The sequence below is a fragment of the Homarus americanus genome, unplaced genomic scaffold (assembly GCF_018991925.1).
Source record: "Homarus americanus isolate GMGI-L3 unplaced genomic scaffold, GMGI_Hamer_2.0 scaffold57161, whole genome shotgun sequence".
Lineage (NCBI taxonomy): Eukaryota > Metazoa > Arthropoda > Malacostraca > Decapoda > Nephropidae > Homarus > Homarus americanus.
Genome location: NW_024728994.1, coordinates 521,115 through 546,282, shown reverse-complemented (window position 1 = coordinate 546,282; position 25,168 = coordinate 521,115). Strand labels below are relative to the sequence as shown.

Sequence of the window (25,168 nt, the reverse complement as noted above, 5' to 3'; positions counted from 1 at the left end):
GGGATGCCTAACTTCCCCAGGGGACATTTGAGTTCCACAGGGGATGCCTGAGTTCTGAAGGTGATTTCTGACTTCCACAGGGGAAGCCTGACTTCCACAGGGGAAGCCTGAGTTCCCCAGGGGATCCCTGAAGTCACCAGGGGATGCCCTAGTTCCACGAGGAATGCCCGAGTTCCCCAGTGGATGCTTGAGTTGTTCAGAGGATGCACGAGTTCCCCAGGGGATTCCCGAGTTCCCCAGGGTTTGCATGGGTTCCCCAGGGGAAGCCCGAGGTTACCAGGGGATCCTTGAGGTCACCAGGGGATGCATGAGGTCACCAAGGGATGCCTGGGTTTCCCAAGGGATGCCCGAGTTCCCCAGGGGATGCCAGAGTTTCCCAGGAGATGCCAAAATTCCCCACGAGATGCTCGAGTTCATCAGGGGATGCCCGAGTTCCCCAGGGGATTCCTGAGGTAACCAAAAATTTTTATTACAATTTACTTTATCTTCATTGCCAGTGATCAGTCTGTTAGCCTCTTGGGTGGTTGGTCATGTGTGCAACGCACTATTGGCAAGTACTGGGTCCAGAATGTATCTGTACCTGTGCCAGTGTTGGTCAATGACTGAGTAAATGCATTCTTCTTGCAATGCTTATTTCTTGCCACTGATCAGCATGTTAGCCGCATGAGGGGGTTGGTTACGTCTCTGTTCTGTTACGCACTGATGGCAGGTACAGTAATCCCTCGGTTAATGAAATTTCGGTTAACGAATTACCTTCCATAAGAATCTTCAACTCAGTTAACGAAATCGTTACGAAATCGTGTCAACATGTTTTCGCCTGCTCACCAGCTGGAGTATTAGTCCATCAATACAATAATCGGTTTTAGGGCTTAAATTCGTTACCATTTGAGTAAATATCAAGAAGGTTGTACTATTCAATAATTTTCCAGGTCTTATATTAAAATTTTTAGTCATTTTAACAAATATTTAACATAATTGAAGTACAGGAAACTAGTTTTTAGCGCGCCAAACAGCCACTTACTCACCCAGAATGGCATCAGTTTGTGTCTCTGCTCAGTGGAGGAAACATCTTGCTTGAGACTCTCTTGAACATAAACTATTTTCACATTTTTACTGTTCAATTATTGGTCATTCTGAAATTTATTTTACAAATTGACAATATATAGTGCAGTGCAGTGTTGATTTAAAGAAAATAATCTTGAATTACACCAAGTGAAATAAAAATTTTATGGGTGAAATGGCAGCATGAAGTGATTTCTCTTTCATCCCACTTCCTTCTCCTCCACCCCTACTTCTAATTCCCATCATCATCATCAACCAGGAGCTTTCTACATACACAGCTCAAAGTAAGTGTACTTTACTGCATTTATTTTTAGTTTGTATGTAACTTTCGGTGAGCTGGAACCAATTACCCAAAATCCCATTGAAACAATGGTTTCGGATAACAAAATTTTCGGTTAACGAACGACCTTCTGGAACGAATTGTGTTCGTTAACCAAGGGACCACTGTACTGGCTCCTGAATGTATCTGAACCTGCTTCAATGTTACTCAAGTCTGGTCTTGAAAGCAATTCTGGATCATATATTTTCCTTTAGTGCACCAATTCATATGGATATTAGTTGTAGTAGTCCTTATTCCATGAAATCCTATTGGTTTTCTTGCACTTTTAAGGATTAAAATTTTCCTGTGCAGAAAGGACTAGGACTACCGCCACATTATATTTGAGCAATTGGAAATGGTGCATCCCTTTGAACAATAATGGCTGTTTATATCTAATATTGCTATGGCCAGCAACAAGCCCACCTACCCAGGGGCAAATCCAGGAATATCAAATGGGGAGGGGGGGCAAGAAGTTTTGGGTAGGGCAACAAGGCAAGCACAGCAAACCCACTGGGGAGTTTTTGGGGTTGCTGTAGGCCCCCCCCCCCCCCCCAGAATTCCTTTTGAAATTTAACCAATATGGTGGACATTTTGAGGCCATTTAGAAGCCATGTATACTTGATATTAGGAGATATTCTGAGGTTAATAGTAATTACTTTTTACTTTACAAAAATGCTTGAGTACAATACTGCATTAAAGGAAAAGAATTAGAATTTTCTGATGAAAAGGGGGGGTTCCAGAACCCCCCCCCCCTTAGATCCGCCCTTGCTTTCTTGGGCAGAACATGTCACTCTACAGGTTAAGAAGAAAACTGAAATATATTCATGTAGTTGCTTAGCCAATATCAACTTTGTCAAGGAAATTTAGATGTAAAGAAATAGTAGATTGACTGATAAACTCTGGATTTTCGGGTCACTGGGGTATCAAATGGAAAACAATGCAGACTCTAGTGTCACAGTATAATCTTTATTATTATTTATAATTAATATTTAAAACGACTTTGTAATTTAGGTATCCCTCACTATACGAACTGGTTAAGTTTCTTGAAAACCATTAGTTTTGTGAATATTCGTATATAAAACACTAAAACATATGGAAAAAAATAAGATTTGGTTCCCCAATGAAAAGAAAACCTCAATATTAGATTCACAAGCAACAAAATCCTACCTACCTACTGTAAATTAGAACCTAATCACTGTAGTTTAGTAACAAATTACAAGACTTAAACCCCCAATGTACAGTATACCTAAAACAAATTACATCAGTTTTCAAAAAGATAACTACCTAACCACTGTAAATGTGTACCTAATTACTGTAATTTAGCACCTGGCACATTAAGAAATTAATTAAATATAAATTTGGTACATTACCTTAAGAGACCATAGCTTTTGTATATTGGTGAGAAAGAGGTGTACGAACAGAATACAGTACAGTAGTTGTGTAAACGAAGGTTGGTGTCGTGAGGGATACTTGTACAGGAGTACTGTATTATTAAACATAAATTTTAAAAGAATCTTAAGGTACAATATTGCCACATTTCTGTACTGATATAATGCATTGTATAGGGTGATTGAAAAGTCTGAAATCAACATTTTTTTTTATGATACTTTTGAGATGCATGGGATATTGAGGACCAATAAAATAACCCTCACTCAGTTCAGATTTGATGCCCCTCACCATTATCTTTGAGGACACCTGACATCAATTATAAAAGAACATAATAAAGTGATTGCACCAATGTTAAGAATAATTCATTGAAACAGAGGTTAAAAAACTTACATACCTCTGCTTATCAAAAACTCTCTGTTAGAGCAATTATAATGAAATTGAAAATAATAATTCCTATAATTCCAGAGTTTTAAATAATTATTTTTCAGTATTTCAGTGTCATTAATAATTTTCTTCTACAAGGCATTGACAAAAGCCTTCTACTATGATGCAGAGTGATTGCAAGAGTACCAACTATTAGACATACCACAGTTACTTTCCTTTCTTAACATTAACTCTGTGATAAGCATTGGCTAAAACTCCTCGGAGGTTCCATATGTTCTCAAAGTTTTCTGGCTGTGTATTGTATTGTGAATCAACAGCCTTGGCACACAGCTGCACTTCAGACTCCTTACCATGGACAGGTACTTCTGCAGTCCATATAGTCCAGCCCCAAGCTTTAGGGTGGCGTGATCCATCAGACTCCAACACATCAGCTGCTTGCCAATTTTTGCCTCCGTCACCAGAAACATCAACTCGAATAATTTTTCTTCCACCTCCACTCCATGCATATCCTAAAGAAAAATGTTATACAGTTATATTCCCGTTAGCCAGAACAATTGATGCAGAGCACTTCCGGGAATGAGAGATTTCCAGGTAACGAGACGACTCTCTCAAAGCCAGAAAAATCCCTCATCCCCGGAATTTTGGGGGTTAACGGAAAAATGTTATTGGAAATTCCAGAAATTGCCCATTACATCATCTCTCAAACCTGGAAAAATATCCCTCAGCCCCGGAATTTTCCGGGTAAGGGAAAATTTTTCGCGGAATTTCCAGAAAATGAGCCTCATTTTCATCTCTCAAACCCGGAAAAAAATTCCCCCATCCCCAGAATTTTCTGAGCGTCAGGAAAATTTTCTCAGAATTTTTCAGAAAATGTGCCCCCGGAAAATTGTTCCCAAAGCCGAAATTTTCTGGAAATTTCCTGCTTTGGGAAGGATTTTCCGAGAAAATTTAAATTCCGGCTATCGGAGAGTTCTGGGTTTGAGGGATTCCGGCTAACGGAGATATTACTGTACCCTGTATATATAAAAGAAAAAAAGAAGAGCATCAGTGTGTATATGTGGGAAGTGAATGCGTGTTGAGGCTGTGGGTTAAATGGGCTATAATTGCATGGCCGCACTTCCACCTGATGTGATGTCACTGCATACACACAGCCAGCGCGGCAGCCACATGTCTGTGAGTCAGCTGGTTGACTGCCTGAATTGTGTCATATTGCCCAGAGGATGTTTTTTGAGTGTCAAAGGCGCTATTTGCCGGTACATAAAATATGTTCTATTGTACTGTATTGTATGATACAGTACTATGCTATGTATTGATTTTATTGTTTATCATAGAAACAACTACAAAATTTTACTCTGTACAGTACTGTATATGGAAATTGTTTCACAATTTTCAAATATCATAACTATGAAATTTCATAAATCAAGGCTCCATAAATTGAGGAATAACCATTATAAATTATAAGCGTCAATTTACCTTCAATGGCAACAAAGAAATAAAAATAACTAAAGGCATAAGCTTTCACCATTTAAATATAAATAATAAAAAAAATGATTGCAAAGAGATTAAACTATAATCTGTGACCTACCTTTTACTTTGATTTTGCCATTTACAACCTTGACCTTCTCTCCCTCTGATGGTTCACATATTGCAGATATAACAGGCAGTTCCTGGATTGCAGGAGACTTTTTAAAGTCCACAGTATCCCAATCTACACTTGGTGCAAAGCCTTTATAGTCATTTTGTTGCCAGTGTGCATCAGACTCCTCTTTTGACACAATTATTCTTCCTGAAATCAAAATAATGATTAAACTTAATATATACAGTATTTTTGTTTATGATCGAATTTTCTTTAGTAACTTTTTGTCACCGTTAAAACCCCCAAAATTTACTATTTCCCAAAGCACAAAACCTAAACAGTTATATAGTGCAGGGAGCACCATCAAAAATGTACACATTATAAACTGGATAGATCAAATGTGTAGGCCAGTGGTTGGCAAACTTCAGTCTGTGGATTGCATCTGACCCCTCACTACCCTGGTCATTGAAAGTGAAATATACAAATCATCAGAAATTTACCTCTTGGAATTGGCTTACTTGCAATCAAAGATGACTTTAATACCAGCAATCTGATCAAATTTTATGCTTTTTGGACTCAACATTCCCTAATTTAAGGAAACTTACTGCTTTTTGGGAACACCTGTAACTGTGAAAAGACCCTTTGAAGGATGAAACAAAATCAGTCAAACTTCACTCAAGGCTGAATGATGATCACTTACATCAGCACTGTGGCCACCAAACTGTAGGCATAGAGCTTGCAGTGACACTTAAGTATGTGGCCTTTCAACTTCAAAACCTTTCCTCTACTTCCACATTACAATTTTATCAATGGGATAACTACATGCATATGTTAGTTATATTAAACAAACATAAAATCTTATGTCACCGCTGAGAACATCTACCATAACATCCCTCCATAACATATAAATTTTCCAACACTAGAAGTTCCTCGAAGATGGTCAAATATCACTAAAAGGTTATCGGGGTACCTGAGCAAACTAAGTGCTGACCTAATTGCCAGTGGTGAAAGGCTGCAGAATAATAGCATATAAAATCAAAATTCTATCTGGTGCCCATGTGTATTACTTACCGGTACCCATAAAAAAAAAACTAAGAATTCAAAAATATCTAGAAAATTAATTCTAAAAATGGCTACTAAAGGCATCAGTAGTATTGGGGGGATAATGTTTATTATACATATTGTTATAAAAAATAAATAAAAGAAAATCCTAGTACTGTACAATAGTATGTGCTTCCCTCAATTTGCATAAATATTTTTATTTGCAACTACGTGTGATAATTTGTTATATTGGTTGAATGGTCCAAATCCAAGTTCTAGCTTTCACAAAATTAATAACTTGCCAAACCAAGCACTATTGGAAAGTGCTTAATGATGGTGGCTTAGTACCAGATGTACACTATAAATATATACATTACATAATGCTCATATTTATGCTATGTTGTGAATTTACTATGGTCCCAAAATGTTCAAGGATATCCTGTGCAAAACAAAATCATATCAAAAGCAGTGTGTTTTATTAATGACAGAAGCAATCATTTTGAACCTTCAAGAAACTCACCAAGCCACTTCACATTTCTAGCTCCAACAACGCCTGGTACAATAACTCTTAGTGGATACCCATGGTCCCGGGGAATAGGTTCTCCATTCATCTCGTAGGCTAGGATAACATCTCCATGGGGATTTAAAGCTTTCTCAATGGGAATGCTTGAGCCATATGGCATATTGGCAGGATCAGTGTCCAAACCTTCAAACTGAAAAAATATATATATTATATACGGTATACGGTACTGTATATATATCTAATTATTTTAATAAAGTTCACTAATTCACTAAGCACCAGAGGGCCTTATGAATAGCTAACTTGACATTTTAATAGCAAGGGCGGATCGAAGGGGTGTCCTGGGGGTCCAGAAAATTTCAGTACTTTTTCTTTAATGCAGTAACTGTATTGTACTCAGGCATTTTTTTATTTACTATTGACTTCAGAATATCCCCTAATATCAAGTGAGCATGGCTTCAAAATGTCCATGATATTGGTCAGATGCACAAAAGATTAACTGGAACACTGGCATGGCAAGCAGAATAAATCACTAAAATATCACATGCATTGCTAAGGCATCATCTGGATCATGTAGATTACTACAGCATAAGGTACGTGGATCACTAAACAGTCATACGGGTCACTATACGGTCTTTTGGAAGTTATTAGCGTCATGTGGATCACAAAAGGATCATTTAGCCTTATGGACATTCAATATTCTCTTATAAATAGACACAATGAACACTAATAAATACTGTTACTAGAGATCTTACTGTTTTTTAAGTAACATTATATAAATCAGCCTACTTTAAACACAAATTTGAGAAAATATAAAAACTTTAGAGTTTTCTACACAATAAATACTACCAAATATTCTAAAGTAGTGCATAAGGGTTAAATAAAAACTTACTATCTGCATTATACAGTATGTCAAGTGAAATATTACAGCAAACACAAGCAAACAAACCTGCACATGTAAAGCATCAGTTTTACCATCTTCAATGCCCATGTCCTTCAGCACGTCACAAAGACGTGCGCCGCTCCAAGTAGCATTTCCAATGGCAGCCTGACCCCAACTCAACCCTTTCACTGGTTTTACCTAAGAGAATTGAAGAAACAATCAATACTCTCTCAGAATACATGGATGGTATACTGATCAAGAGGGAACTTTGCAGTACAAGATACAGGCAAGAATGAGTAAATGTTGGGAAAGACATAGAATAGAAGTTGTTACTGTACATAATGTATATACTGAATACAGTACTAGTGTACAAGTTGATCTGGTGCAGGGGTCACCAAACTACGGCCCGCGGGCCGGATCCCAAGTCCTTCCCCGGCTCGTGGTAGCTCCGCCTACACTCTGACGTTACCAGAGCTTTCGTTCTGGCTTGCAAGTATTGAACTGAATGATTATGCGGCCCGCGCTCGTCATTCTTTCAGTTATCCGGCCCACTGTGAAAAAAGTTTGGTGATCTCTGATCTGGTGCATTAGTCAACTTTTGAATTTTCAACTCAATAATCATGTTCAGGCCAATACTTGTCCTTTAACTCTACCCTCAAAATGCTGATCATTAATGTGAACTCCATGTCTAGCTATGTACTAACATGCATGGCAACACACAACTGCCCAGGACATTTAAACCAGGTAAGGAGCTTATAGGTGAGTTTTTCACTGTTACCATGTGACTTTGGGGCATCCAATGGGGTTGTTTTAGGCAATAAAAATAATGTGGAAAATCTTTGATCAATTAGGCACGACTGAGGTTAAATTAATTGACCATCTATGGGTTAATACTATACCTGTACAGTAGCTAAAACAACTATCTGTGCTGGTAGGGGTCGATATGCTCTGAAATTTTACGTGACTAGTGACAGCCCTCTATACCAAAATTTATCGTCCATGGTGTCATATTGTTTCCCACAAAGTATGCACAGATATTTGTATTACCTACTGTACAGTCAATTAAAGCTTGTCCCATTACTGAGCATTAATCTTTAGCTTCAAAAGTCGACTGGTATACCAGGATATACCGAGATATCCAGTTTTATGCATTACGGACAGTTGGACAAATCTCACCCCCGTGTTGGCTGATGACGCAGTAGTATCTCCCCACACTTGACCCACAGGGTACATCATCCATAGTTTAAGGTGCTCTCAATTAATGCTATTTATATTTACATGTACAGTAATGAGAAATAATAAAATGGGAAAATTAATTTAACATTTTGTTAACACTTTTTTACTTTAAAAATGTCTTCTGTATCATATAAAAAATACGATACAGAAGACATTTTTTAAGTAAAAAAGTGTTAATAAAATATAAAATTAATTTTCCCATTTTATGATTACTCGTTACTGTACACGTAAAAAAAAATTTCATTCAGGAATATAAGTACACAAAAAAATCTGAGTAATTTATATACAGGGAGTTCTGCTATAACGCGTGTTTTGATAACGCGAATTTGCTCTAACGCGATTTATGAATTCGGAACAATATTTGTATAACGCGAACGCTTGTTTGCTATAACGCGATTTTTGCTTACTATTTCTCCAATTTTGTGGTATTAACTGTGAATATGGTAAAGAAGAATATCTCCAAAAAGCGCTCTGATGATAGAATTCCCGGTGATTATCGTAAAAGAAAGGATATAACACTTGAAGAGAAGCTCAATGTTATCAACCTCAAAATCACCCTTCTCCCCCATCAAGTTACATTCATATTTTTTCAAGGTAAAGTGTTAAATTTACTGTATGATTTCATTATTAGATATGAATGTAACATTTATTTAGACTGTGCTATCCTTTGTGTTAGGCTAAATACTAAATTTTTTCGATTTCGAGTAATCTGCACCTAACCCTATTTTCTCCATAAGCCCTGTTATTTCTATTACGCGATTTTCTATAACACGATATTTTACAAGAACACAATTATCGCGTTATAGCAGAACTACCTGTACTGTACATTAGTAGTTAGGTGGGCTGTGCATGATGTAAGGTTTTATGGCTTTACCCAAGATTAGTGGGCAGGAAGGGTCTAGCGGGCGGGTCGTGTTGCGTCTCTGTAACAAAGCGTGTTCGGCATTCGGGCCTTCGATGTAGAGCGGCAGAAATTGGACAGTGATTACATAAGTTCGTCAAGATCGTCTGAGTGAGGTGAAAGTGTAAATCGATGTAGGACTTTTCATGCTAGACACGATTGTATTTTTGAAAACTCAATTTCCACCGAGTTGGAGGTACAGCCAGGGTCACAGGCCTATAACCACACAATCACTGCCACATGACAAAGCTTTTATTTTATTTTATTTTTTAGGGTGTTGTGGTCACGGCTGTGATAAAGGCCAACCAGGGAGTGTAGTACTGTGCCTTCAGTTAAATCAGTTCATAGTTGTCATCAGTGAATGCAGAAGAGACTATAAATAACTTAAAGTGAATACATATTGGCAATCGAGCTGGTAAGGACAACTGCCAGCCTATTCGTGTCATAGGTGCCACAGAGACTTTAAATTTTATTTTGTTTGTGTGCTTACTCAAGGACTGAATCTGTGTTTATAATACACCACTCACAGGGAGATACAGTGTACACAGTGATAGTTCATAGTGTCATCAGTGACCGCTGAAGTTGTAAATAACTTAAAGTGAGCGCTCACTAGCAAGCAAGCTGGAAAGGCACCGTGCCAGCTGAAACCAAGTCGTGTCATAGGTGCCACAGAGACTTTAAATTTTATTTTGATTGTGTGCTTTCTCAAGGACTGAAACTGTGCCTACAATACACCATTCACAGGGAGATACAGTGTACGCAGTCGCAGACGACAACTCTATAGGCAACAGAGAGTAGCTAAGTACTTTTTCTTTCTTTATTTTTTTGAAATAGGTGTAGATTTATACAAAGTCTACCTATATATAACCATAAGGTTGTTATGTGATTACCAGGGAGCGTCGGATATAGAGATCGCCTAGCAATACTAGCGTTTGGGAAGTTACTAACTGCCGTAAAGCATGATGTGTTGCTGGTATTGCTCTTTCTTTCACATAATTGAGAGTGAATAAAGCATTTTAATCATAAAGAACGGTTCTCTAGGGACGAAAATAGATGAGCAGGAGCCCTCTGGTTAGAGCAAACTAGACAAGTTGGGAAAGATCCTTACTAAGACAGAAAGTAGCTAATAGAATAGATTAGTTGCTAGGGAGTTATGCTGGCGTGTGGGAGGCCACAGGGGGCTCGCTCTGAAGATCAGTACAGGTTCTACAGCAGATTGGGACTTTCCGAAAAAGTGTGTCGAAAATAAAAGTGCGGACCTACTGTTGGGGAAGAGGAGGAGAACACCAAGAACTGACTCAAGCAGGAACAATGTAATAGTTTTGGAGTCGAGAGCCAGGCGGAGGAACTGTGAAGCGAGAAACTTTCACGACAAGTGCCGTTCAAAATGTTACCGGGGTTCTAGAAGATTCAGCAACCCCTCAGGATGTGGGGGAGGCTGGGACAAAACAAGAACTAAGCCTGCTTTGAGGGATCACACACTAAAGGAATTGAGAGATAATAGGATTATTGACGGGCAAAACTTAGCAAGAGGAAGCGAGCATTCAGGGATGTATTCACCAGACCACTGCAGTAATACAGAGAACAGCAGAAACTCCTGCGGACTTGGAAACAGAAGAGGAGGTCGAGGCAGGGCCTTGCATGGGTTGCTCAGGGAAGGTGAGTGGAAACCAAGTTATTGTGACACAGGGCCAGGGGGCAGCAGTGCACCCCCACCGGAGAAGCACCAGCTCAGCCTACCGGACAGGGAGAGCGCCGTGCCATAAGCAATGACATTCCTAACCCACCCTGCACCAAAATACAGTGTACTTAGCAAATGCTTTCCAGCTACACAGAATCTGGGTGGGCGGGGTTTATTACTAGAGCAGAGAGCGTTACCGAGAACAAAATTCTGAAAGCGAATGTCATGTACACTAATACTGACCGCGTTCCTTGATAAGAGAGAGAGGAGTTTGGAAACACTTACTAAGAGTACACCAACCATATATTAGGAATTTGGCAAAACTGTTGTACAAGAACAGGAGAATCGACAGAGGAATGTAGAGGTTCAGTATTGCTGGATGAGCTCATTTGAACCTACTTTCAAGAATCCTGCAGAGGGTGTGGTTATCTCGTAGGCAAGACCTTAGAAACCCAGCAAGTGAGGTAACAGGAGGATGTTTTAGAAGAGTCAAATTGATTGTAGAGATGCGTTAAAGGGAGGACTTACTTATCGTAAAGTTGTATCCTACAGATCCCCAAGCTGGCAGCCCACCAAATCAAAGAACTTAAGAACGTAATAAACAATCGGCCGATGCCAGCCCCATACACACTCCTTATCATGGGGACTTTAACTATGGCGACTTTGTCGACTGGAGAAAGCAGAGTCCACCCTGAATGACTTGAAATAATCCTGCTACTTTCTTTTGTAGAAACTCACAGAGATAATTTTCTGTTCCAACAGTGAGAGACCCGACACGTACAGGGGAGCAAACACCCAAGCCCTTGACCTCATGTAACAAGCGAGGAGAGATTATGGTGGCCAAACTAAAATTTGCCCCCAGTTAGCTCCCAGTCACCATACGGTCCCAGTGTTCAGATTTAAACTGTTACTAGTTCAAGATAAAAGGTAGCCAAGGCCAAGGTGCCAAAATATTACAGGGAAATTACAATGGGATGAGGGGGAAGAGATGAGGGGAATTATCAACTGGCCTGACTATTAGGTACAAGCATGAACACTACATGAATATCATAACTAGTAAAATGACATTTGATCGATAAATATATACCCAAGAATAAGCCCAGTGCTTCTGGGAATCTGAAGAGATCCCGCGAACCATGCAGCGGTCGACAAAAATTAAGAAGAAAACCAGAAATTCAGGCGTGGGTTGGGTCAAGCGATGAAACAAGACAGGAGGATGGCAATAAGAGCCAAGAAACAAGCAAAAGTAAGTGTGGGGAGGGCTGAAAAAAGGAGTTCAGAAGCTGGTTACCTGTAGTCAGGGTGAAGCCAAAAAGCGTTTTACCGCTAATAAAGTCAAGAGTGAAAACGAGTAGAATTATCAGACCTGAAGCGAAGATGGTGATTCATAGATTCTGACCAGGATAAAAGCGAAGGCATTGAACAAGCTGCTTTCCTCAGTGTTCTAAGAGGATGCCTTAACCTTCTCGTTTGAGGACAAACAGTTCGACACAGCACTGACCGGTAGTGATTTCTGAAGGGTATTAGAAATAAACTGTGACTAAAAAGGTCACAAGAGTCCCGGACCTGACATGGTGCACTCCTAGAGTGCGAGAGGTTGTGCAGGCACAGAGCCCACAGGAATTCTGTTTGTAAGCCTGGATGAATAAATGGTCCCCAATGAATGGAAGTAAGCTTATGTAGTCCTATCTTGAAAGCGATAGTCACTTCACCCAATTCAACTATAGACAGGTGAAGACTATTCAGCATAATATGTAAATGCCAGGTATTATCCCAGAGATGCATGATCCTGGAACATCTGCTTCTGAAACAACAGCAAAAGATTTTAACCACTGTTTTACTTGGAAGCTCTTCTTAACACAATTGCTCAAAATTATTATTGGATATTTGGACCCATATTCTAGAAGCGAATTGGTAATATAGACAATAATATTTACTACGTTTTGCCAAGGAAAACTTGAGGCAGGCGCCCTTACGAAGGCTGAAAATCAAACTGGAAGAATGCGGAAGTCCAGGAAATGTCCTAAGCGTGGATAGAAGGAGCTTTCTAGGTATTACCCAAGCAGTAATGTGGTGATTAATAACGAAATCGTCATCTGTACCTGTAACAAGTGGAAATTGCAGTAGAATTAATATTAAATAAAAACATTTGTTTGTTTTGTTCTACGTAACATGCCCCAAGCGTTTATTACACTCCTCCATACCAAAATGTTTTGCGATGATGTGCATTCAGAAATTAGAACCAAAAGCGGGACTGAAGGCTGCAGAAGGACCTCCTGTGGAGGCTCAAGATGGTCGAGAAGAAATAAACACGAGATTCAATGTCTGAGTGTGAGATACCTGGAGGCGTGCCAGCAGTGAGGTATCATATGTCCCAGCGGGATGGAAGAAAATACTGAATTGGAGACATGTGTGAGAAGGACCCTAGGTGTGTGTATGTTGACAATGAGCTGAGGGCATTGTGAAGAAGGTAAATCAGGCAAATAAATTATTGGGTCTTATAAGAAGGTCGTTCCAGATATCTGAGCTGGTCCGTCCCTCATTGGCCTTGTGATCTTCAGGGTGCCTTTCCCCATCTGGAGTACTGTCACCCCATCTAGTCCCCCGAAGATATGCTTTAGGGACTGTCCAGTTAGTTAATGTTCAAAAAGGGGAGACACCAAGCTGGTGCCTGCCTTGACACCTCAGCTACCCTGAAGATTGGGAAGCGACTTGCCTACTTATACTTACAAGGCGGACAGGAACTAGTTGAGGTGTATACTCTGCGCTCTCAGGGCACCTACAGTTAAGGTGTCACTTACTTAGGCAGCGGGGCCTCGCTCTAAAGTAACAACCTCAGGTGAAACGCAAGTCCAGCACGAACTAAGCTTTCCAGGTGAAGGGTTGTAAACTCTTGGAACAATCTACCAGAGAGTGTTGTGACGGCACCGAGTGTGAGCTCTTTCAAGAGAAGATTTGACCAACACTGGAGCGGGTTCAGGTACATTCAGGAGCCGGTGCATGCCCAGTATTTGCCAACAGTGCGTGACACAGACGTGACCGATCGCCCAGGCGGCTAGCGAGCCGATCTTTTGGTGAAGAATATAAATGAAAAGAGACGTGACCGATCGCCCAAGCGGCTAACAAGCCGATCAGTGGCGAAGAGGATAAAAGTAAAAGTAACTGTCAGGTTCTTTGCAATGCAAGTTGTCATCAGCCAGTGAGAGGGTTAACTCGATAAAGAGTTACCCAATATGAAGAATAATCAACACTTCCTGTCAGACATGGGCGTGCAAAAATGTCAGATTGAGTTGTTTAAATTAACATTTCTGAACATACCTTCAATGTCAGCTATGAGCTGTATTCTTTATGCTGTCTTTCTAGAGGACAAGCAAACAATAAATTATAAAACAAACAAAATGACTAAAATACTGTACAGTAGTCCATCTTTAAAAATATCAACAATTTATGAAAATTACTAAAATTTCTACCCTTCAGGTTTTTGTACATACAGGTATCCATTGCTACACGAATGCTCGAGATGTGAAAATTCGCTTCTACGAATTTCCAAAATTACCATCTTTTTTTTTTTTTACAAAAGCTTCCTCCGCTTATACGAATTTGGGGCAAAAATTCAAATCGTGTGCCCTCGGGAGTCAGCTGGGGCGGCCACATCCCTTCTAACGCTCTCCCTACCAGCCCGAGATAGAAGTTGTTTGGTTATTTTCATTTCGTAATTTTTGGCAGATAAACCTAACTTTCTTCATATTTTTTTGTATTCTGTTACATTCACACACAATCTTATACAGGTATACAGAATGTGAAAAAAAATTATAGGGTCAAACACATAAAAGAATAAACATTTCTTTGTGCACCAGCAAGTCAGCAGGATGAGCTGGGGGAAGTTTGCTTTGGCTATTATTCAACTCGTAATTTCAGGTACATAACTTGCTTCACTTTTTTTTTTTACTCAGTTACATACACACACAATCCTACATATATAATGTGACAGAAAAGAAAAAAAGAAATAACTATCGTAAGGTCAAAAGACAAAGGGAATACATATTTCTTTATGTGTTAGAGTGGGAAGGGGATGCTATGCATCAGAAGTGGGAGTATCCACAGCTGGACTGGGTGGCTGGCGAGGTTTGAGGCCACGCTGCTAGGGTCTATGCAAATGGCAACTGTGTTAACATTTGCATAGTTTTCCTTTCGAGACAATAATTTATATATATATATATATATATATATATATATATATATATATATATATATATATATATATATATATATATATATATATATATATATATATATATATATATATATATATATATATATATTTAATGTGTTAGGTAGTTATAGTATTAATGTACTATTTATCATTAGTTAAGTAGGGTTTTTTATGTTCCCATATTTTCTTTTATTCATTATATGAAAATTCACTTAACGAATGGGTTTTCTGGAACCTAACCCATTCATATAACTAGGGATACCTGTAATTGCTTATCCACCTTCACTGTTGCCTCAAAGTTCCCAGTTACCCTAGTCTGATTTCCTAGTCCAGCCTCTTTCAACCACCATCTGTCCAAGTCACATCATATTCAACTACACAGACTACTATACCTGTCATTTGTGGCTGCTGGTCTAACATTAAACCCAATCCACCGCTTTTTACTTTACAGCATACTGTACACCTGTTATTTTATGTCCTACCCCTAAAACACTATTATGGTAATTCAACCCACTTTTCTTCTTTTACAATCCCTGTAATTACATAAATGACAAACAATTACAATTTTGAAACAACAATTATGAAATGAAATGTAACCCACACCTTAGTCATCTCTGATCTGCGGTTACCAGCACACTGGATAGTAGCTGTGATGGTGATTTTGGGATACTTCTTGATATCTTCAAGTGTCAAGGTCTTCTCTTTCTTAGCCCCTTCATCACATATCTCTAATTCATAATTTGCTGCATCAATTTCAGGTACTGGGAGATGATTCCGCACATAAAACAGGCCACTGAAAATATTGTGCTCTATCTAAGTTATCAACATTTACAAGCTTTTTAATTTATGGTCAAATTCACCGTGCGATAATACTAAGCTGTATGTTGTACACACTCAAACAATTCAATACCCTACAGAGATGGTTATATACCCTCTCCTGTACTTTATTTTCCCAATTAAAAATCCTGTTTAATTGTGCAAAGGAGAGAAGATATTTAGTTTGAGATAGCACTATAGTGAGCAATATAGAGCTATGTACCAAAAACCTACACGCCAATCAGATGGACCTGCACAAAGATTTAATTATATGTTGTGAGAAGTGATATAGTATTACTGTACAGAGAATGGCTGACAGAAGCTATACTTATAATAATGATTGTGTTATACATACTACCACCTTGTTCATGGTACAGTAGGTTTAATCACACAATTTCTCTTGGACACGATACCTACAGTAATGATAATGTGTATATATTTCCTCACAAATAACATCTCCCTTATAATCATGTGGTAAAAATTCCTTAAAGGCTTCATATGATTGATATACCTATAAATGGTATGAAGAGTAAAATGGATGAGGGAATGCTACAGCTATACAGTAAATCCTTTGAAACTAAGATATAGTATTAAAAGAATGAAAGAGGTACACGTGTACCCCAGTTACTGACGCATAAAGGGACCGGGAAAAGTAGTTGGTTAGTGAATCAACATTATTGAAGCAATTAATCCCATAAGAACATAAATTCAGAGGGTTATGGACTGGCCACCCTCCATAAATTCACATCTACCTTTGATATATCTGTCATGCTTACTCTCAAGCAACAAAATAAAGCAGACATAGATATATAAAGCAAGGATAAAAAGTCTTAAATAAGCAAGGCAAAGCATAAATTGAGACTTATTTACCTATGTTGGAGATGGTAGATATGGTCAGGAGTGGCAAGTTCAAGTCTCTACCACTCTTTGCTGGTCCATCATCAGTTTTATTACACCTTATCACACCACATCAAGTATCCCAGCTCAAGGGGAACTACAGGTAAAACAGTTCTGCCGCTCCTCTCCTGATCGTTGGATCTCCGAGGTATTTCCACTAAATGTTATTGTCGGTTATGCGAAGTGACAGTTATTAGGGCAGTGGTTTCGAAGTACTGTATACCTATACTCTGCCCTTTTGTCATGCCAAGAACAAAATATAAGATAAATTTTTTATCGAAGCACTTGTTCACTAATGTGTCAAATTTTCAATGTCCTAACACAAAAAAAAAGAGTCCGAGATATCACCCAGACAAGCCAGAAAAACAACCACGTAATACTGTACAGTATAGAACAACTATCGAGTACAGTATCCGTCTTTGTGCATTACCTTGAGATGGAATGAGGGAAGGGGAGGTACAGTCAACAAAAAAAATTTCTGCACCCCTTGGTCTGATGGCCTTTGCAACGATCACTGATTGAGGACATGTTCATTTGTTAAGGTTGATACTTCTGATTAAGTGATGCATTGTGTAACCAATACAATGTATTCTGTATATCATGTAGTTAATAAATAGAAATTAACAGGAATACATAAAACTGGTGGTGTTCAGATTTCTTTGTCCGGTGTGTCATATAGCATACAGTAATACCATAAAGGGGTCCGATGATTTTCAAAATGAACACTGCAACTCCTGCTGTCTTGGTTAGGTTGTCAAAATCCTTTGTCATATTGTTCAGCAAAAAATTTTGCAGTACAGTATAGTTTTCATTTACGCGGTCAATTGAACCCGTGGAGATCAGCGTAAAACGAGAAACGCGTAAACGAAATAATAGAACATATGGGATTAATTGAAATAGAGACTGGGCCGACCCCCAAACTACACTTTTTCCGACACAATAGTCCATTGTAGTAAAAAATACATCTTAATTTTATGATGGTATGCACACACAATTAATATTTAAGAGAAATATCAATAATATTAGGTATTTTAACACTTATGTTAGTAGAAAAGATGGCTGGGCACACGGGGATGGGGGGTTGGTTCCGAGGCAGAAGGCAGATTATTGGCCATCACCTGTATCACTTGTATCAATTGTATCACTATCCACCACAGAGGCTTGCAGGGCCTCTTTGTCAAACCCCTCAAAGTCCATATCCTCACTATCACTGACTTGGGCTGGCTGTGGTGGGTGGTGGGTGGCGGGTGAAGAATTCGGTAATGTTTTGTTGACTGGGCGACCTTGTGCGCACCCTGCCCGTGCTGCTTCCCGCGTAAATGATGAAATGAACCATGTAAATAAAAATTGTCTGTCTGGCAAGGTGCCGCGTAAATGACCAAACGCGTAAACCAAATCAGCGTAAATCGAGACTATACTGTACTTTTTGTAATGAGTGTACATTATAATGAGGTTGATATCATATGAAGGTCCACACATAAATGCTAACACCAATACAAATGAAGTGAGGTGGTAAAAAAGCACTCAAATTCAGAGGCAAACTAAATATAGTCCAGTCATCTTATGAAAATAATTCCTAGCTGTGGCACACCAAACAAAGGGCCATAATTCTGAAAACATTCAAAATGATAAAACCATTTTGAAGCACATACTTCAAGCATGCACTCATGCAAAAAGTTTCATGAAGAATTATTTCATAAAATTAAGATAATTTTCATTGTCCTCTCTACACATAAAATAGTTGCTTGTTCCCATGTGGAACAGACATTACAGTAAAAAGTGACAAGTCCAAAATAGAGTTATTTCACTAAACAAATTTAGCACCTTAAAAATGGTGCTGGCATATCTATAATTATGTCTCAAATAAAAACACAATACAGTATATTCACTAAAGGTAGTGAAAACTGTAATTATACAGATATATTAAGTAAATAAATAAACAATGACTTAAGTAAGTAAATACTGTACTTAGGAGTTATTAGGTTGTCCACCAATAGGGATAAAGGTGGCTCTGCATTAAAAGGTTTCTTGGAGGAAGGCTTCAGTGCTATATGTCTCCTAGGTTCATTGCCATAAGGATCATTCATATTTCTAACAGATGACCCTATATCATCAGCAGCCAAATTTCCTGGAATATAAAAAAAAAAAAAAAAAAAAATATCAAAATTAAAAAGTACTGTAATATTAAAATTTACAAGTCATGTACAGTGAAGGCCTATAAATGAGAAACTAACTTTTGGAATACTAAATGAAGGAACACAGTTTAAATATAAATCAAATATTGGCCCAGAAGTCCTATATTACAGCTTGAGTATTCCCTTTTCACAACACCACCTCAAACATGCATCTCGTTTACCCAGAACTTGACAAGGATTTACCTTCTACCCAACAACAGTAAATCCATCCTCATCTCACAAGAATAAAAGCTTGAAGCCAGATTCTTTGTAAGAAATACTGAAGATAAATTTACTAGGGTTTCTTTGTTGTCCATCAGACCTGAGACAATTTTGATATCAAATATTTGGTAACTTCTCACAAAAACTTTTTAGCCTAAAGATCAGAAAGTTTAGGATATTTCACATTTTCAAACATTCAATATATAAAATTATCATCAAGACTACAAGTGGTATGTATGGCCATAGAGCTACCAAATGAAATTTATATGACATAGATTTATTACTTCTTTTTTGGGCAAATCAAGCATGTGTAGTAATGTAAGTCAACCCCCCAGTAATATTTTTCATACCCATTTAAAGAGTTAAGTGTTGGTGAATATTATGCTTTCTCTATAGGTAATTAACCTTATTTATAATAAATTGTTAAAACAACAAAGTAACATACTGAATAAAAAGAAAAGAAAAAAGTATATTTACCCCCTCTATATATATATATATATATATATATATATATATATATATATATATATATATATATATATATATATATATATATATATATATATATATATATATATATATATATACATACATACACATCCATCCATCCATCCATCCATCCACCCACCCACCCACATACATATATATATATATATATACATATATATATACATACATACATACATATATATATATATATATATATATATATATATATATATATATATATATATATATATATATATATATATATATATAATTTACATTGCTGGAATTCTTACAATATGATGATCATTTCGAATATAAACATCATGGATTTTGCATTAGACATACAAATTTTAGATCTAATGTAATAATTTGGTTTACACAAAGCAAATATTTTATCTTTTGTGCAAAATATATGAAGTTTACATTCAAAATATTCCTTGACCTGCAAGGAATCCAGAAATATCAATTATATTATCCTAACTTTAGTCCGAGTTATTATTTATTACTAAAAATGTAAATTACTATTTTCTCCCAAAGCTTCTCTGGTAGGGAGGGAAGGTGGGGGGTTGGGGGGAGGGAGGGAGGGACCGACCCAGCTGGGGCCAAGTATTTTGATTGACAGATAGTGTCCTTGAAGAATATTTCTTTGTTTATTAATGAAGATATATGTTTTAGCTCATAAAATTCATACAAATTACCCGGCCAGAATATAATTTACATTGCTGGAATTCTTACAATATGATGATCATTTTGAATATAAACATCATGGATTTTGCATTAGACATACAAATTTTAGATCTAATGTAATAATTTGGTTTACACAAAGCAAATATTTTATCTTTTGTGCAAAATATATGACGTTTGCATTCAAAATATTCCCTGACCTGCAAGGAATCCAGAAATGTCAATTATATTATCCTAACTTTAGTCTGAGGTATTATTTATTACTAAAAGTTAAAATCTAGTTCTTGCACCCAACATGGGTAGTCCCCATTAGAGGTTCACGGCGCCATAAGCTCGTTGAACAGGCTTTGTGTGAAATATAACAAGAGTCTAGGACTGCTTTTAGTATCCTGGTGGTCCAGAGGTAGCATTCCCCAGTCACAGTCATGGGCTCGTGGGCCGTGGGTACGAATCCTGGCGGGTTGAGGTGTTGATTTTGATTGTATGTAGAAGTCCACGTGCTTTATTGGGCTAATGAAATATATATATATATATATATATATATATATATATATATATATATATATATATATATATATATATATATATATATATATATATATATATATATATATATATATATACAGTATATATATACATACAGTACTGTATAAACTTACCTATTCTGTATGACTCAAACCATTCTAAAACATGAGCACTCTTATGAACTGCATACAATGCCCAGAAAGGTTCCACTGACCCTCCAGCACCCATAAGAATTTTGTCTCCACCTGAAATATGATGGGATGCCATACAGTACATCAACAGCCAATGTAGAAAATTAAATACAGAGCCAGTAACTCTAAAGTTAACAAAGAGAAAAAAATATTAATGTGACTAAGCCTTTCACATGCATATTCTGGGTACCAATGGTCTTCATCCCTTTATTCATAAGACAAATTCTTTGGTTACTTACATATAACACTTTACAGTAAATAACAATCATCTCGGTGACAACAGTTGTTGACAATCAGACTTATATAGTCTGATTTTCAACCCAGAGAGTTCAGTTTCATATTTTTTTATTGTTGCTGTAATATTTTTAATAACCTTGTTATACACTTAAAGACCTTAGTTGTTGAAGTACAGTAACAAGATAACAGTTCAGATAAGCAGTGTTATCTCCAGCCCCCCCTCATATTCGAATTTTTCGGACTGGGGTCTGCCCAAATCAGTCTGATTTATTGAAGTTCTACTGTACTCTACTTCCTTTTATTCTCAGGGCCTTGACTTTACAGTTTCAGGCACTTGTGAATTCTTTAGAAGAATTGGTGCTTTTGAGAAAAAAAAAAGACTAGCTATTATTATCATCCTCTAATGTGTACTGTACATTTTCATTATTAGATCAGTTTCTGAAATAAACTAATTTAGAAGGTTACAATACAGTACTAATCAGCATTCATGATAAGTAATGAATCCGAATACAGTACAGTATACTGTACATGTATGCATCAAATTCTTCCCAGGACAAATACCACCACCATTTGGCTAATTTTCACGTTAAATGCTGAAAGATCTATAACACTAATTCCTGAAGTTGTCAACAGAAGAGTTTCCTCACTTATTGAGCACTAACACAGCAGGACCTTACCACACTCTTCACACAATCTACTGTAAAGGTAATTAGTGCATTACCTGGATGTTTATGGATGAGATCAGTAATGTCATACACTCCACGACGATATGCCACCCATATACGGTCTTCCATGGTGGCATGCTTGGACACATCCTCGAGGGTGTACTCGGGTAATCCATTGCGAAAAGCCCCATACTTTTCCAGATCTTCTTCTGCTTCTATGGGCAAACTGGAAGCACCTATGGGAGATAAACAAACATTTATGAAAGAATTCTTATGCCTCTCTCTCCCCATAGCAATTTGAAATAACATTTCACAAATTCCAATTTATCCAATTACATCTTTATTACTTCTCATGTCATTTTCTTACTATCACAGACAACATCCATCACTAGGTGCCCTGTGAGCTACAGAGTGTTATTTGAAGTCTTTCTAACTTTAAAACCATGTAATAATGAAAACTAACTAACTGCATGCACATTAAACAAGGAATTATTGTATTCAACACATCATCTTGTATATCACCTGAGCAAAATACTCAGCAACTGTGTAGGACTACTGAAAAATAAGTAGGAAGGGTAGATTAGTTTACCTGTCTGATGATTATAGCCAAGCCAGAGAGCCACACCAGCTCCAGCCCCAACTATGGTGGCAGCTACATGGTGTTTATGTCTCTTGTGTTCCCAATTTTTATGGTAATCCTCAGTGTGTCTCATACGAACACCCAGCACACTGGTCCCTGCATTATGTCTTTCTGTCAGTCTTGGGGAAAGCGAATAAACAATAATTAAATAAAATACTGTACTAATTATATTTTTTAATAACTTCAAAAAATTTTACTCATTACAGTTCCTCCCAGTACTAATACCAGAACAGTATTTTGTACCAGCATATATGTAGTTACAGATTACGAGCTCATCAAAAAAGAATGGCCAGATTTGAAATAGGTAAACAGTATTATACAGTAATCATGCTCCTGTAATAAGCTCTGTTCCATGAGACATGAGGGCTGCATAATACAGTACAGTACAACATTTGTTAAGTTCCACATCATCCTGCAATAAATGTTCTAGCAGAATGTTTTGTGCACAATGAACAAACCATAAAATTCATAGATGATATCCTAATAAATACATACAAGAGTATCAACTGTTTTTTGTTCATCTACTGCACGACTGTTCATGCCACTAATGGAGAGGTACTGTATTCGGAATGTGTTGAACCTCAAGAGTCCCTTACTCCAGTTAGACCAGGCGAAGAAAGCCTAGCAGCAAGTAACTGTTCTGCATTCTGCACCCAATTTGTGATGGCAGCTAGGAAGTGACAAAATTGAGTGGAGAACTAACTCCAGTAAGAGACAAAAGCGAGAGGATGGATTTTCACATAAACATCATGTGAACCAGCTTCAACCTTTTCCTAGCATAACCTTCTCTCTACACTACATTTTCCATCTATGAACCCCACATCCTTTTGATCTCAAGACTAAGATTGACCATCCATTTCACATATTGTACTGCACATATTTTTGGGTCCAACCACTTTATGTACAGTTGGGGAATGTTCAGCGCAAGACACCCGGCCACAAGTTTGAACCTCTGAATGCGAGAACTATGGTAGCGAAGCAGTAGTAAGACACTTACCAATCTGGTAATTTCTTGTGAGCTTTGCCACTTTTGCACTACCACAGGTCTCACATTCAGAGGCTTGAACTTGTGGCCGGGTGTCTTACCTGGAACATTCCCAGACTGTACATAATGGTTGCCCCTCCTGTAACGAGGATGGCCGGCCCAAGGGCCACCTAGAAGTGAATTTGTTTAAGGTGTAGAAGCTGTTGCCAACACAACAGCCACACCCTAAGTTAATGAAATGCATGTCCCAGTGTCAAGGAATAGTCCGAGAAGAACGGACAACTCGCCAACTGCACTGGCGAACCGTTAACCCGGAATACGATCCACAAATCGATTAACATCCAGGTTCCAAATTACTGCTGGGTAGACAGAGGCAAATGGCATAAAGAAACTTACCCATAGTTTCACCCTGCCTGGGGATCGAACCCGGGTCCGCTCGCTTGCGAGGCGAGCATGCTGACCATTACACCACAGGTTGCCACGACTGTACATAATGTATACAGTACAGGTATTGTAAATTTTATACCGGTATGTATTTTTCCATGTTCTATATTGCATTCTGTTTAATCTTGTATCTTTTAAACAGTGCAATAATGACTCCAGCCTCAAGACTATGTAGGTAGTAGGTAGCAGGCAGCTATCAAACAGGGAGGTACTACCGCCTGGGAAGATATTGGAAGCATAATGTGTTGTCTAATGGTAGACCCTGCTGCCATATGGCATCACGAACATTGTGACCAAGTCCCAGGTTGCTGATCTGTCTTTCTGCCTCATTTACACACAATTGCAGGATCTCAATTGTTTCTCTTACTATTGACAACACAACATACTATACACTATAGCGTTTCTCACTATTGATTATTGTTTTTCTTTTCTTTATTATCATTATTACAGTGTTGTTATTATTATTATTATTATTATTATTTTATTTTACTTTTTATTATAAATTTTTTTACTATGAATTACTATTATTATTAAATTTTCGCCCCCCAGGCCCCGATGTGGGTCAGTGACCTGTGCCTGGGTGGGCTATCCCCATAAAAAAAAAAAAAAACCCACCCTGATAATTACACCTGCTTTACTGTTCATCTAAGAGGAAACAATACTTTATTCTGACTTTAATTCACCCCTATCTGATAAGATTGGGATGTGATAAAATATTTAATCACAGGATCACAGACACATAATTCTTACAAGTAGGTATGCAACTAAGCTGCTGTGGGAGAAAATAATTTGGGCAGGGGCCATGTGGTTGCCAATGTGTGCGCTCCAGGTGCAAGCATATTTCAACTGAAAAATTCAGAGTATTATCCTGCAATCTGGGACATTTAAAGAGATAAAATACAAAAATTCCCCCATGGTCTTCTTGAAACTGATAAACAAATATCCTGTACGCTTGAGTGTAGTTATCAGCTGGTTATCTGTTCTTAGCAACACT

The 25,168-nt window shown here is 37.8% G+C and overlaps 1 protein-coding gene across 1 annotated transcript in view; it reads right to left on the bottom strand.

Moving 5' to 3' along the window:
• Positions 1–2,326: 2,326 nt before the first annotated feature.
• Positions 2,327–25,168, bottom strand: part of LOC121866274 (sulfite oxidase-like) — a 30,449-nt gene continuing 7,607 nt past the window's right edge. Inside the window, exons 3-11 of the mRNA XM_042365893.1 lie at positions 22,695–22,864; positions 22,162–22,341; positions 21,147–21,257; positions 18,887–19,046; positions 15,809–15,998; positions 7,241–7,372; positions 6,292–6,484; positions 4,740–4,940; positions 2,327–3,663 (exon numbers count right to left, since the gene is read on the bottom strand). Coding sequence (XP_042221827.1) covers positions 3,362–3,663; positions 4,740–4,940; positions 6,292–6,484; positions 7,241–7,372; positions 15,809–15,998; positions 18,887–19,046; positions 21,147–21,257; positions 22,162–22,341; positions 22,695–22,864 — 1,639 coding nt within the window. The 3' untranslated portion in view covers positions 2,327–3,361. The remainder of the gene's footprint in view (positions 3,664–4,739; positions 4,941–6,291; positions 6,485–7,240; positions 7,373–15,808; positions 15,999–18,886; positions 19,047–21,146; positions 21,258–22,161; positions 22,342–22,694; positions 22,865–25,168) is intronic.